We start from the raw sequence: 15,813 nt of genomic DNA on the forward strand, positions 1-15,813 counted from the left end.
AGTAAATGAGAATTCAATGAGATAAAAATTACCAAGGTTTCAGAATCCACCACTATTCAACTAGTAATTATCTAAATATTCATTAATCCCCAATTTTAGAGTAACAACTCGAAATCAATCTATGTCATCTCATTGATATAACAATTAAGCCCAAATAAAATTAATCTTGTGTAGGTTCTTTTTCTGCTTAATAATATGACATCTAAGAATCTCATGTAAACATATTGAATAACAAAGAGTCAAAGTTTCCCTAAGCACTCTATGTAAACAATTTAATGAAAGACATAAAATCAAAGATAATCATGTATAAACTTTAAAGATCCAAGCATAGATTTAATCGAATATTAATCCTAACAATCAATAATGCATGACAGAATTGATGAAAAGATTTTAATAACATCCAATTAATTATGTGAAATAAAAACCATAATCATTAAAGAATATATATAGGGAATTAATTAAATAAAAAGAGATAATTATTTCATTGAATAGGGTTTCATCCTTAACCTCAGTGTAAGAAAATTAGCTAGACATACTTGAATTGGAAGCAACAAAATAAATAAATTCAGCCATGGGGAAGCCGAATTGCTGCAGATTTTCTTCTCTATCTTGAATCCTTGCGTCTGCAGTTCTCTTCTTCCTCTCGTGGCCCTCCTCTCACAAAAGCCAAAGTTCAGCTTTTATATTGTAACACCCTCCAAAATCCTCAAATCAAAAGGATTTAAAACAAGCCAAGCACAACCGACTTTGAGCCCATGCACTTGGAGCCCACTTGGAATTTTCATTCTTTTTGTAATGCCATGCAATTGCTTCTCACGTGCAGGCCACTTTAGCTTTAAATTTCTTCTTTGTTTGCACCAGCATGGAAAATTCAATTTATTGGCTTTTTTTTCAGATTGAATTTCATATACATTTACTTAACTGCTTCTACAAATTGACTTGATCTTCAATGTTGTTCAGTTGTTATTCTTTATGCACTTTTTATCCATAATCTCCAATTAATTCCCTATTCAATAAAACAATTCAACTAATTAAAAATAACAAATAAATATAACTAGTATGCTCATCAGGGAGCCAGCACAAAGCTTTGAATTGAGAGTTTTAAAGCATATTTTCCTTTTCCCCTCTCTCTTTTAATTATTTCTTTGCATGCTACAGGACTGATTTCTGGGTGAATATGAGAGAGGAGGAGATATGGACATCAAGTTCAGACTATTTTCAGAGAGGCTGAGAAGGGTTTTAGCTGGTGAAGAAGTCACGTTGCCTGATGCTGCAAAACAACCTATTCATAACCTTCATGCCGAGATTGAAATTGTTACTTCTTGGCTGAGTGAATTTGAAGACGACATGTCCTGGCTTCTGCTGCAAAAAAAAAGGAAAAGATGAAATTGACAACCCAGATCTGGCGACCGTTATGGACGAAATCAATTGCTTTACCTGTGAATTTGAGAAGGTGATTGACACATTCATCAACAGCATCACTCAACAGAAGAGTCAAAGCAGCTGTAGGAAGGACATTTGTGATGCTCTGCAAGGACTCCAAAGCAGAATCACCGAGATTAATCAACGGGTTCAACAACTTAAGCACATCGATTCCGAAATCATTGATGAGTTCAGAAGGGCTGAAGTTGAATCCAGTTATTTTCTTGCATCTTCATCTTCTAAGAATCGGAACACGGTGGGTCTAGATGATAGAATGGAGGAGTTGTTAGATCTATTGATCGAGGGACCAAATCAGCTTTCAGTGGTGGCCATACTCGATAGCATTGGGTTGGACAAGACGGCTTTCACTGCAGAGGCTTACAACAGTAGTTATGTGAAGCATTATTTTGATCATCTAGCTTGGATTCCAGCGCCTTATCACTATGACGCTTACCAAATATTAGATATCGTTACTATGTTTCTATTGCCTTTTTCTATGTTGAGTAAAATAAAGGATAAAGATTATGAAATGAAAAAAATTAATCTTGGTGAATATCTAATGACTAAGTGGTATTTGATTGTGCTTGATGATGTGTGGAGCACAAATGTATTGGATGTTGTTCGGGAAATACTTCTGGATAATCAGAATGGAAGTAGAGTGCTAATCACACTCACTCGAATTAAGATGGTCACCAGATTTCAATTTGAAAACGGAGAGAGCGTACGGCTTGATTTAGTGCCTACTGGAGGACCATTGAGAGTTACTTATCAAGGATGGCCTTTCCTCATCTTATATCATGGAAGCATCTCATTAGAAGAAAATATAAGGGAAGTATTCGAGACACCCTTAGGGCTTCTAATTGTAATATGTTGCAAGCTACCTTTTCACTTGAAACTTTGTTTTCTCTACTTATCTGTGTTTCCCGCACACCTAGAGATATCCACCAGGCAGTTATATCAGTTGTGGATAGCTGAAGGTTTCATTCCAGACAACAGCGAGGCAACTGCTGAGAAGTACTTAGAACAACTAATCAATAGAGGCTTTGTTGATGCAAGGAAGAGAAGAGCTGGAGTCACAATCAACACATGCTCTGTTCCTGGTCGTTGCCATCCTGTGTTGTTAGCAGTGGCTTTCAAGGCAGAATTTATCTTTTTCTCATTCATGGATCCAGAAGGTAAATTACGAAAAAATGTCAAACCGATCAACGTTTTTGAAAAACATAGTGATTTTGCTTACTTAGATGATTATGACTCGCACCTGCATTCTTTGTTGCACTTCACTTCTAAAAGCGACTACCTTGTCTAATGTTGGAATTTCTCAGAGTATTGGACTTGGGATCTCTTGTTCTCATCCAATATCCATCCGGAATTGAAAATTTATTTCTTTTGCAATATTTAAAGTTGAATATCCCTTCCCTCAAAAGCCTGCCTGCGCCATTATTAAGCAATCTTCTGAACCTGTACACCCTAGACATGCCCTTTAGCTATATAGATCACACAGCAGATGAATTTTGGAAGATGAGCAAGCTTAGGCATCTAAATTTTGGCTCAATCACACTTCCTGCGCATCCAGGAAAATATTGCCGCTCTCTGGAAAATCTCAATTTCATTTCAGCCTTGCACCCTTGCTGCTGTTCTGAAGATATATTGGGCAGACTGCCTAATCTTCAAAATCTCCAGATACGGGGAGATTTAATTTTTTATCAATCTTTGTTGTCCAAAAGCCTCAGCAGATTGAGCTCCTCTTGAGTCATTGAAGCTGGCAAATGAAAGCAAGATGCCACGGCTCTCCAAAATAGTCCTTGCTGAATACCTATTTCCTCATAGTCTAACCCACCTGAGTTTTTCTGATACTGAACTAATGGATGATCCCATGCCGGCACTAGAAAAGCTGCCGCTTCTTCAAGTGCTCAAACTGAAGCAAAACTCATATTCAGGTAGAAAGCTGACTTGTGGCTCTTATGGGTTTCCGAACCTCAAGGTATTGCACCTAAAATCAATGTTATGGCTAGAGGAGTGGACTATGGGGATTGCAGCCATGCCAAAACTAGAATACTTGATTATCAACCCCTGTGCTTACTTGAAAAAGATTCCTGAACAGCTTTGGTGCATAAGGAGCTTAAACAATTTCGAGTGTTGGTGGCCTCAGCCGGAGCTGAGACAAAAGCTACGGGAATTCGAGGATAAGGAGCAGCATGGCGTTCGGCTATATCCTTACGGAATTTGATTAGCCCTCATTGAATTTGATGTAAGTTTCTCTTTTTATCCAATTTCTTCCACTTTTAATTATTCATCCAATTTCATGTACTTTTTTGCCCCCTTCTCTTCAATATAAAAATGGTTATAAAATTGTTTTCTTCTAATTTGTCTCAGCATTAAGTAGCCTCTAGAGTTTTCGATGCTCACCCCAATCATTAAGCCCTCTTTAGCAGCAGTGGAGACTTATGTACCCTTGTATGTTCAACTATGGGCCTAGCAGACATTGGCGTTCATTTGTTTTGATAGTTAAGAGTAAAAAAAAAAAAGAGTAATATAAAACTTTTTTGTCACAATGACTTGTGTAGGTGAAATCAGAGCAGAAATTATCATCACTACAGAACGAGTTCCAGTTTCAACCAGAATCCTTTCAGTCTTTACTTTCTGCTGTCTATGCAAATATCCTGATGCTACAGTGGACATTTTTTGGTTTCTTTGTATCTTCTTTCTACTCATAAATAAGAAATTTTGTTTCAGATTTTCAGTTGAGAGTTGATTGATTGGTGCTTCAGCCATGGTTGGCTAAATGTGTGCAAAAAAATAAATAATATTTGTGATAGCCTTTCTAGTCTTGGATTCAGTGGAATGTATTGTCTGTCTTTGCTCTGTTGCTTGCTTTGAAATCCTGTTTTTAAGGCATGTTTGACACTCAATATGTTTGGTTTATTTTCACAAAAGATTGATTATTCATGAACTTCATACTTGGTTGACTCTCTTAGTAAATGTTCTTGTGAAGAAATCCTAAGATCCTCTTAGGCATTACAATAAGGCCTTTTCCTTTTTTTCTTTTTTTTCCTATGATGAATTGTGTGCACTACGGTAGACATATCCACTTAGGCAGTAAAAAGATTCTAGTAATATTCCTCCTTTGGCTCTTTTTTTCTTTTCTTTTTTTTTTAAATAGTTTATTATGATGTTAAAGAGGTGTCTAGACATTGAGTGGAAGAAGAAAATCCTGCCCAATGCTTGAGGCTTATTTGAACTCGGTAAAACCAGCGTCATAGATGTGATATTTTTCTCATTCCAAGGTATATGAAATATATTATAGACTTAATATTTAATGATCCTGATCCTAAAAAATATTTAAATGAAGAATTATTTGAAGAATTATGTAATAACAATGAATTAACAAATGACGAGATAGACAGAGAATTATTAAAAAAATTTATATTACCGAGACCGAATTGCACTTCATTACTTACGCAAAGAAAGTTGAAGTTTGGGCTATGTGCGTGGGACTGGAACGAAGAATGGTAGCAAAATGATTACAAGAACTGCCATTTATAGAGGCATTTTTGTCACTGCTGCACTGACGTGTCCCTCTAATGGATTCAATAAGTTGAAGCCACGTTCTTCTGGAAGCAATAAGAGGCTAGAAAAATACCGTATTTTGTGTGTGTGTGTGTGTGTGTGTGTGTGTGTCCATGCATTCGAGAAAGCAATTATGGGTAGCATATCCTACAGCATATGGGTGAGCCTCTACGATTTGTTTTGCAGTGAAGCTTTGATACGAAATGGATACATAAAATATTTTGAGTCTTTTAACACGATTTTCATCCACATCCGTCTAATAACCGGTCTTCATTGCTCCAGCTAGATGTAAAGAGTAAGCAGCTACAACGTACTTGTTCTACTTAAATTAAGTGATGAAATTTGGTATAGGCCCAAAAAAATGTAGAAATTTAATTTGGTTTGTTAGCATTAATTCCATTGCTTGGCTAATTTCCTTAACATGGAATGATTGAATAAATTTTTAATTTTTCGCTTTCAAAGAGGTTATTGGATTCGTTTGGAGCTAAATTAAAAAGGATATTTATGGACCAGTTGAAAGCTGACATAAGGCTCAAGAATAATAAGTTCGAAATTAATCAGGGGTAAAAGCTCGTTTAGTCCCTATATTTTAAAGTTAGTGCCCGTTTAGTCCCTATATTTTTAAAAATACCTCAAACCATCCCTACTATTAAATTATTGACACTTTTGCCATTATCTTTTGTTCCTTTTAACTTATTTTTATAATATTGTCCTATTATAATAATTTTTTAGACATTATTAAAAAGAAAAAATAACCCTATTATAATAATTTTTTTAGACATTATTAAAAAGAAAAAAAATAAATTACCAGTTTAACACCAAAAAATATATATTAATTTTTGTGAAACACACTCTTGAGTTAAAATATTAATTTTTCTAAAAAATTGATAATATAATTTTTATGATATTAATTTTTTAGACATACGTGAGCTTCCACAAAAATTAATATATACCTTTTTTGTTTTTATTTTATTTTTGAGTTTAATTTGATAATTTAATTTTTTATTAATATCCAAAAAAGAAACATTATTGTAAAAATCTAATATTGTAAAAACAAGTTAAAAATAATGGCATAAGTGTCAATATTTAGTAGCAGGGACATTTTGAGGTGTTTTTAAAAATACAGGGACTAAATGGACACTAACCTCATAATATAGGGACTAAACAAGCTTTTACCCTTAATCAGTGAAAAAAAGTGACATCTCGACTATCCCACGTGAGCTAATAAAAGAAAAAGATAGTTTTGGTAAAATTAGCTCACTTAGAATGACAAATCTTGAATAAGATAAGAGAACAAGAAAAAATTATTTGTCTTCCAGCTCGAGAACAAGGAAACAATAGAAAATCATATATGCATAAATATCTGGTCAGTAAAAAACTCCTCAGCATCTCTATAATTAAGGCAGCAATGCTTCATAGTCAACAAGCGTAACGTGATCAAGGATCCAAATGATAAAAACCACTTGTAGCACGATGAAAGTGCCCTATGGTACCCGTCCTAAATATATTCACTTAAAAGGGACATAAGAAGGACTCCATTTTTCTTTTTCTTTCTCTTCAACTCTATTGAGCTCGAGTCACAACTAGTAATTGATTCAATTAAAATCAGAAAATTCAGTGAAAAAAATAACCAACCATAAGTTGAGATGTCCTGTTTATTTTTCTCTGCTTTATTCTTTTTACACCATATGGAAGACAAGAGTATTGTAAGATTCTGCTTTGATCTGTTATAATTTGAGAGTCAACGACCTTGATTCAACTTCTTAACTGGAGAACTAGCTAAGAGAAGGGAGGTACGGGAGCCAACACTAATGTTTGAATTGAGAGCTTTAAAGCATGTTTTCCTTTTAATTATTTCTTTGCATGCTACAGGACTGATTTCAGGGTGAATCTGAGAGAGGAGGAGATATGGACATCAACTTCAGACTATTTTCCGAGAGGCTGGGACGGGTGTTAGCTGGTGAAGAAGTCACGTTGTCTGATGCTGCAAAACAACCTATTCAGAACCTTCATGCGGAGGTTGAAATTGTTACTTCTTGGTTGAGTGAATTTGAATATGACATCTCCTACATTCTGCTGCAAAAAATAGTAGAAGATGAAATTGGAAACCCAGATCTGGCGACCGTTATGGACGAAATCAATTGCTTTACCTGTGAATCTGAGAAGGTCATTGACACATTCATCAACAGCATCACTCAACAGAAGAGTCAAAGCGGCTGCAGCGAGGACATTTTTGATGCTCTGCAAGGACTCCAAAGTAGAATCACTGATATTAAGCAACGGATGCAACAACTTAAGCACATGGATTCCATAATCATTGATCGCATCTGAAGCCGGTATATCTTCATCTTCTAAAAGTAGGGACACGGTGGGTCTAGATGATAGAATGGAGGAGTTGTTAGATCTATTGATCGAGGGACCACCTCAGCTTTCCGTGGTGGCCATACTTGATAGCATTGGGTTGGACAAGACGGCTTTCGCCACAGAGGCTTACAACAGTAGTTATGTGAAGCATTATTTTGATTGTCACGCTTGGATTCCAGATATTAGTTACGCTGACCAAATATTAGATATCGTTATTAAGTTTCTGATGCCTTCATCTAGGTTGAGTGAAATCATGGATAAAAATTATGAAATGAAAAAAATAATTCTTCATGAATATCTAATGACCAAGCGGTATTTGATTGTGATTGAGGATGTATGGACCATTGGTGTGTGGGATGTTATTCGAGAAATACTTCCGGATAATCATAATAGAAGTAGAGTATTAATAACACTCACTCAAATTGAGATGGTCACCTCATTTAAGCTCGAAGATGGAGAGAACATTGGGCTTGATTTAGTGCTCACTGGAGGACCATTGAGAGCTACATATAATGGATGGACTTTCCTCATCTTATATCATGGAAACATCTCATTAGAAGAAAATATAGGGAAAGCAGTGGGGATACCCCTTGTGCTTCGGCACTTCAAATATTGCAGCTTACCTTTTTGCTTGAAACTTTGTTTTCTCTACTTATCTGTGTTTGCCGCACACCTAGAGATATCCACCAGGCAGTTATATCAGTTGTGGATAGCTGAAGGTTTCATTCCAAACAATAGTGAGGCAACTGCTGAGAGTTACTTGGAACAACTTATCAAGGAAGGCTTTGTTGAAGCAAAGAAGAGAAAAGCCGGAGGCACTATCAACACATGCTCTATTCCTGGTCGTTGGCGTCCCGTGCTTCTCACAGTTCATTATATGGTGGAATTCATCGTTTCCCCTTTCATGGATCCAAAAGGTAAATCACCAAAAAAAGTCAAACGGTTAAACGCTGTTAAAAGACAGGAAGATTTTGCTTACTTAGATTATTATGACTCGCAACTGCATTCTTTGTTGTGCTGTTCTCCAGAAAGCCGCCACTTTGACCCCATGGATTGGGAGAAAATTTGTGGAATGTTCAAACTTCTCAGAGTGTTGGACTTGGGATCTCTTGTTCTCATCCAGTATCCATCCGGAATTGAAAATTTATTTCTTTTGAGATATTTGAAGTTGAATATCCCTTCCCTCAAAAGCCTGCCTTCCTCATTATTAAGCAATCTTCTGAACCTCTACACCCTAGACATGCCCTTTAGCTATATAGATCATACGGCAGATGAATTTTGGAAGATGAACAAACTCAGACATCTAAATTTTGGGTCAATCACACTTCCTGCGCATCCAGGAAAATACTGTGGCTCTCTAGAAAATCTAAATTTCATTTCAGCCTTGCACCCTTGCTGCTGTACTGAAGATCTATTGGGCAGGCTACCTAATCTTCAAAATCTCTGAATACGGGGAGATTTAAGTTATGATCAATCTTTGCTGTCGAAAAGTCTCTGCAGATTGAGCTGTCTCGAGTGATTGAAGTTGGCGAATGAAAGCAAGATGCCACGGCTCTCCAAAATCGTCCTTGCTGAATACCTATTTCCTCATAGTCTAACCCACTTGAGTTTTTCTAATACTGACCTAATGGATGATCCCATGCCGGCACTAGAAAAGTTGCCGCTTCTTCAAGTGCTCAAACTGAAGCAAAACTCGTATTTAGGTAGAAAGTTGACTTGTGGTTCTGATGGTTTTCCAAGGCTTAAGGTGTTGCACCTGAAATCAATGCTATGGCTAGAGGAGTGGACTATGGGGACTAGGGCCATGCCAAAACTAGAATGCTTGATTATCAACCCTTGTGCTTACTTGAAAAAGATGCCTAAACAACTCTGGTGCATAAAGAGCTTAAACAAGTTCGATTGCTGGTGGCCTCAGCCAGAGTTGAGACAAAAGCTACGGGAATTTGAGTATAAGGAACAGTGCGGCATTCAACTATATCCTTACGGAATTTGATTAGCCCCCGTTGAATTTGATGTATGTTTCTCGTTTTAACCAATTTCTTCAACTTTTAATTATTTATCCAATTTCATATACTTTTTTTCCCTTCTCTTCAATATAAAAATGGTTATACAAAGGGTTTTCTTCTAATTTGTCTCAACATTAAGTACCCTTTAGAGTTTCCGATGCTCACCCCAATCATCAAGTATATTAAATTGACCACCTTTATTTATTTTCTCAAAACAATACTAAAAGAAAATTCTTTAAAAAAAATTAGCATATAATACCGAAGTTTTATTGGCAAATCGGCAAATTCTAATATCATTTATTTATATCCTCTACCTCTTCCAAATTTAAACTTGGAGTGATTAAAAGAATAATAATAATAATAATGTGCTTAGAAAACCACAAACCAAGCCCTATATCATCATATCATATGAATTTTTTTACAAATTAGTTAATTATTAATATTTTGATAATTTAGGGACTCTCATTCAACCAAAGTTGGATAGCTCTCTCTAATGGGGAAGGTATTCGCATCCAACCCACTATCTCTAAATGTACCCGACCCAACATTCGAGTCATGGCTACGTGACTCAGGAGGGTTTTTTATTTAAATATCCCTAATTTATCTTTAAATACCAAATTTATACCCTATTACATATATATACCTCACGAAGATAGGAAAAGTAAAAAATAACCTTAAAAAAACTAAGAATCCACACATTTCTTCCTCTTAGTGCAGGAAGAAGTCGAGTACGAAGTCGAGTAAGTCGAGAATTTAGTCGAGTAAGAATTGGTCTAGTAGGAAGTCGAGTAAGCATATTAAATGAGTTGAGTATTAAGTAAAAGTCAAATAAATTTTTTTAACAAGTCGAGTAAAATATATGTAATTTTTAAAGAGGTCGAGTATTAAGTCGGGTAAGTACATTGAGTCGAGTATTAATATTTTTAAAAAAGTGAAATCTGGTAAGTTGAGCATTCAATCAAGCAAGAAGTGAAGGCAATTGAAAAAGTCGAGTATCTAGTCGAGTACGAAGTCGGGTATGAAGTTTGGTAAGTTGAGCATTCAGTCGAGTAAGAAGTGAAGGCAATTGAATAAGTCGAGTATCTAGTCAAGTACGAAGTCGGGTATGAAGTCTGGTAAGTTGGGCATTCAGTCGGTAAGAAGTGAATGCAATTAAATAAGTCGAGTATCTAATTGAGTACGAAGTCGGGTATGGAGTATGGTAAGTTAAGCATTCAGTCGAGTAAGAAGTGAAGGCAATTGAATAAGTCGAGTATCTAGTCGAGTATGAAGTCGGGTACGAAGTTTGGTAAGTTGAGCATTTAGTCGAGTAAGAAGTGAAGGCAATCGAATAAGTCGAGTATCTAGTCGAGTACGAAGTCGGGTATGAAGTCTGGTAAGTTGACCATTCAATCGAGTAAGAAGTGAAGGCAATTGAATAAGTCGAGTATCTAGTCGAGTACGAAGTCAGGTACAAAATCTGGTAAGTTGAGCATTGAGTCGAGTAAAAAGTCGAGTAAGTAGATTGAATGAGTCGAGTATTAATTTTTTATTGGTATTTTATTGAGGCTATTTTTGTACTTTCCCTAATTTATTTAAGTATGTATGTGTAAAGTTATAAATTTTAATAGATTGAGGTATATTTTAGGTATTACGAAGGAAACGGGATATATCCCATGCAATTCCATCGACTCAGGCTACCTCGAAATCCTCAACACCGCCACAACCACGTCGGCCACCGCCGTCACAACAGCCTCCACCAAAGAAACAGCCACAGCCACGACCATAACTCACAGCCTTTTACATTATTTATACACCTTTGTCGCTCTTCTTATCGTCAACCCTTTTGCTAAACTCACCACTGATGATTTCTCAGCCAAGACCCCATCTTGGACCCGTGAGTTTATTGGGGCTCTTGGGTCTTACTCGTTTCCCTCTTCCCCACACACCCTTAAGTTAAGAGTTCATGAGAATGTTAAACTTTATGCCAGGAATTCTGTTTTTTTGTTCATCCTCTTCTTTGCTTGCTCTCTGTAAGAATTTAGTTTCCTTTTCTGAATGGTTTTTGTATGTGGGTATATGAATTTTGAACGAGATTTTGGGATGGTTTTGGATGTGATTAGATTTATGTGGCCTTGATTGGATTTTTAATGATAATTTTGATTTGCTTACCTGTGTTTGTAAGGGTTTCAATCTGCTTAAATGAATAATTAAGTATAGATTTTTTTTTTCTGGGTTCCAATTGATAAATAACAACACTATGAATTTGCAATTTTGCGTTGTTTTTTTTTTCCTGAGCTAGAGCAAGTGATTTATGATACATTACTCGTTACCCCTATATATGAATGTGTGCACTTTTGCTTCTATACTTGTTCTTGCCTTCTCTGGATGAGTGTTGCTTTAAACTTTCCTTAGCAAGTCTTTCCATTATACTACAGTCTAGCTGTTGATAAATAATGGAATTCTTTCCTCGTCTTCACGGTAGTAATTACATCTCATCTTTGCAGCTACATTGGTTGTTCTTATGCTCCTGAATGTTCATATGGCTCTATTCTGTGCACTTGCTATAAGTTATATTGGTAAATATTAGAAACTCTTCTTCATCTTTTATGAATGTTGCCTTTGCTTAGAGTCAGCTAACAATTAGTCTACTGCTTTGTAGTTATGATTTTGCTTGCTGCATTTCATAAGCTCTCTCCTTCAAAGCAACCTTCTCGAATAAGATGAAAATCAATTTTCCAAACGAAGGTTCCTCATTGAAGAAATTTAAAGATTCGGAAGCAACTAGCTGATATGACTTCTACGGAAGCAATGAAGAAGAGGGTACCCTATAAAAGATGAGAAATTACTGCAACAAAACCTCCCAAGGGAGTGACATAATCATATTGGTGGTGTACTCCACTCGGGCACAATCCATAGTCATTTTGTCACCTCAACGGGAGGAAATGACTCCTGCAACATGTAAGAAAACATAATCAAATTGACATAACAATAATTCCAATTATACCGTTGTGATAGAGAGAAAAAGGAGAGCAAACAAACCTGAGTTTTCTTTATCCAATTGCATTGCTCGCCCATTTTAACTTCATAGCGCGGTGTCTCTTTCGAGCCAATGGAATTAGCAGCATTTAATATGCACTCATCCACGTCTTCGCATTCAGGAAATATGGAATAAATATAGATCTGCATAAAAGCAATCTGTAAGTAATACTTAAAACAACTATAGTTTTTATTCAGAAGCCACTCTACATTCAACAAAATCTAAGACCAGCTAGTAACATTATAATGGCGTTTTCGAGGCACTCTTTTAACACAGAAAGAAGACAATTTTCAATTCCATACCAAACATTGAAAATTTTGTGCTTATTTAGTATTATTATTAATTTTTTCCTCTTGCTACCTTTCTAGCAAGTGAACCAACAAAGTCAACAAAAATCTAAGGCTAACTGGTAACATTACATTGGAAATTAGAAGCACATTTTTAACACAAATAGAAGCCAATTTGCAAATGGGAAATGAGTTTCATTTCTTGTTTATTGTTGCTCTCAAGATCCTTTACAAGACATGAATCAATAATCAAAGAAAAGAAAAAAGAAGAAATTAAAAACTAAAGTTTCAACCTCATCAGAATTCTCATCAGCATCATTATCATGTTCATCCACGCTTGTAGAACTTGCACCGAAACATAGAAGAGCTTCAGAAAACATATCCTGACAACACAAGTTAAGGCACCTCAATTTTAATGCCAAATAATTACTAATTCAAAATGCTTAAAAACACAGACAAGTAAAAAAAGTGAAACTCACTAAGGCATGTTTTTGACAGCAAATGCGAACTGAGAGATAAGAAGAACGGGCTAAAACTTTTATGAGAACGGAAGAGGGTGCTGTTGATTGGGTTCTGGGTTTTTGATTTATGAGCGGAAATAGATTCTGATGGCGGGTGAGTTGTTTGTACGGAGGACGTTTGAAGAAATGACCCAATGAGAAGAATGACATTTCTAAATTCTGCTCTGCTTTACAAAGATAGTTGTTTATCTGAGAGTGGGTCTTCGACTCGCAGAGCACTCAAATAATTTATTTTCTATCACAATTTATTTCCCCTCCCTTCTGAGTAGGAATTAGTGCTGATTTTCGAGCTATCTTCCCGATAAAACTCTCAACTATTAGAACAATTGAAAGAAAACATAATTATATATTAACATAAAGCAGCAAGTCAATTAGATTAGATTGTTTGATTACATTGGATCAAATAAGAAGACGGTACCTAGATTCTGTAAGGTACGTCCATCCAAAATAAGTAAAATAAAGGTGGTCTTAAGTGAGACACGCTCCATTCTTATTAGAGAGGTGTACCTCACAGAATCTGCAAGGTAGTAAGGTCCATCTAATAATTTGATATTGTTTAACCTATATGCACATTAATGAAAGCTATCGGCACCCTCTAAGACCTTCATAGAACCCTGTGTTTAAAACTTGCAGAACTACAAAAAGAGAATAGAGTGGAGCTATTGGCACCTCCAAAAGAATTCTTATATCTTAAATTTATATTTTTAACTTTAATCAAATCACGTTTGACTATTCATCTATCTTCCTCTAACCCCACATGGGTTTTATTTTTATTAAATAAAAGATAATTTTGTTGTTTTAGTGAAAATGTTTTTTATTTTTATTTTTATTCTTAAATTAGTGGTTTCTGGTGGACTGAAATTTTAGTTCATTATTTTCAAATTATGAAAGGCTTATTTTTTTATGGCTACTTGTTCTCTTGATTTTATCAATTTACGTGTTCATATAAAAGTATGTGAATTGTCACATTCAGAGTATAAAATAATATTGGATTAGCTTCAAACAATCTTTTTTAGTATAAAAGAAATATTTATTTAATTCTTTTTTCTCTCTCTCATAGTAAAGTTAGTGAGAAAGAAGTGTACAAGGACGTTTGTGGAATTAAAATAGATCCACTCAAGAGGATGGCCTAGAATATTTCTTATCTAGTTTTTAGATTCTACTTTCTACTAGTTTAACTTACTTCATAGTAATGTTTTGATATCTTTTCCCATGGAATGATAAAATAAAGTAATAAAATGAATTCTATATTATAAGAATCTCATTTATATATAAGAATAAGAATAAAAACTTGGAAAAAGAAGCTCAAACAGTTCTAAATTGAAAAGTTGATTCTCATGGACCGAACAAGGGCTTCAGATTGAATTGGTGAAAAGGTTTTGTACTAAAAGATTTTTGTTTTCATATGATTTTTTAAGAAAAAAGAATATATAAGGTTATTTGTGGAATTAACATAGGTGTTGTTAAAAGTACTGTGATTTACATATGTTTTTAATGGTGTATTTTTAGAAGAAAGGTTTTATGAGGAGTTTAAAGTGGTGCTAATAGTTTCACTTATTGACAAATGGGTCAAAAAACATCTAAAAACTTCAAAAACCTTTCATAATACCTGTAATGGAACACAAAATAGTTAATTATACTTTACAACTCAATTTTTAAAAAAAACATTTTACAACTCAAAAACACACTAGAAGATCTTTAATATTTCTTAGTTTACTATAAGATACTATTAGTATATATAACAAAATAAGAATTTATTGATTGATACCATATATTTCATACAAATGAAGTGGAAAATCTTCCACCTGATAGAATATATATATCATATGACAAGTTACATACATCTAATTTTCTGCATGCATATGGAACAAAATTAATTGTTTCAATTTCTAATTTGTCAAATTGAGGTCTGATTTCTGAATTTTTTAGTTGTCAAATGGATTAAATTTCCCCCATATAGGATCCAGCTATCTTGCATCATGACTTTGGTACCCTAGTCCTTTGTCTTATAGCGAATGAGCCTTTAGAATGTGAAGAAATGTATCTAACAATTGAGATTTAACATTTGGAAAATGGGTAACCAGCTGAAGGCGTAGCACCTGTAAATCGAAAAAAAAAGTTTGTACGTGTAAGCATCATTTGCGATTTTTCCGACGGATAAAGTTTACAGGCGATGGTTCTTGGCATTATTGTCTTGATACTGTTTTCTGAAAGCTATGATGAAGTATTGAATCTTCTTAATCTGGGTTTTGTTTGAGAAAAAGAAGGTTTTCACTTATAAGTTTATCGTGACAAACAACTTTTGCTCATAATCACCTATAACACCATACCATTGCCTATATTCAAGCCACAATACTAGTTGCAACCTTCTTAAATATTCATTCAAGTAAAATAATAGCAAAATTAAGCCTATACAAAAAATTGTATTCTTTGAGGCATTTAGCAAACATTTGTATTGTCATATTTAACAAACTTATTTCCATAAGCATTTTATCAATTTTCATTCCTAGTTCAAGCTTAATGTTACAAAACTAATCGCTCAACAAGATCTAACCTATAATCATCAACAATTAGTACTAAAACAATAAATCCATTATCCATTTAAGAATTTGGACATAAACTCAGCG

The 15,813-nt window shown here is 34.8% G+C and overlaps 4 protein-coding genes across 5 annotated transcripts in view; 3 read left to right on the forward strand and 1 right to left on the reverse strand.

Annotated features, from left to right (window-relative positions):
- Positions 1-4,003, forward strand: part of LOC112498613 (probable disease resistance protein At1g58390) — an 83,178-nt gene extending 79,175 nt beyond the window's left edge. The window contains exon 3 of the mRNA XM_052439251.1: positions 3,987-4,003. The gene's annotated coding sequence lies outside the window, so the exon portion shown is untranslated. The remainder of the gene's footprint in view (positions 1-3,986) is intronic.
- The window catches only part of LOC107175807 (probable disease resistance protein At1g58390), a 168,666-nt gene that overhangs the window by 45,012 nt on the left and 107,841 nt on the right, over positions 1-15,813 (forward strand). Inside the window, exons 1-2 of one of the 2 annotated variants that reach the window (XM_052439265.1) lie at positions 6,618-6,782; positions 6,862-6,996. In XM_052439265.1, coding sequence (XP_052295225.1) covers positions 6,898-6,996 — 99 coding nt within the window. In that variant the 5' untranslated portion in view covers positions 6,618-6,782; positions 6,862-6,897. Of the gene's footprint in view, positions 1-6,617; positions 6,783-6,861; positions 6,997-15,813 lie in introns of those variants that run through there. The other variant, XM_052439257.1, reaches the window with a different exon arrangement.
- LOC107175645 (disease resistance protein RGA5-like) lies at positions 1,415-2,728 on the forward strand. Its single transcript, XM_015527258.2, has one exon. It carries the CDS (start codon positions 1,415-1,417, stop codon positions 2,726-2,728), a length of 1,314 nt encoding a protein of 437 aa, XP_015382744.2.
- On the reverse strand, positions 11,698-13,430 carry LOC102612896 (uncharacterized). The gene is made up of 4 exons (XM_025095676.2): positions 13,145-13,430; positions 12,959-13,048; positions 12,381-12,521; positions 11,698-12,290 (listed from the first exon to the last, which is right to left on the reverse strand). Exons 1-4 carry the CDS (start codon positions 13,334-13,336, stop codon positions 12,258-12,260), a joined length of 456 nt encoding a protein of 151 aa, XP_024951444.2. The 5' UTR covers positions 13,337-13,430; the 3' UTR covers positions 11,698-12,257.

Source organism: Citrus sinensis, chromosome 1 (genome assembly GCF_022201045.2).
Source record: "Citrus sinensis cultivar Valencia sweet orange chromosome 1, DVS_A1.0, whole genome shotgun sequence".
In the NCBI taxonomy this organism is placed as follows: Eukaryota; Viridiplantae; Streptophyta; class Magnoliopsida; order Sapindales; family Rutaceae; genus Citrus; species Citrus sinensis.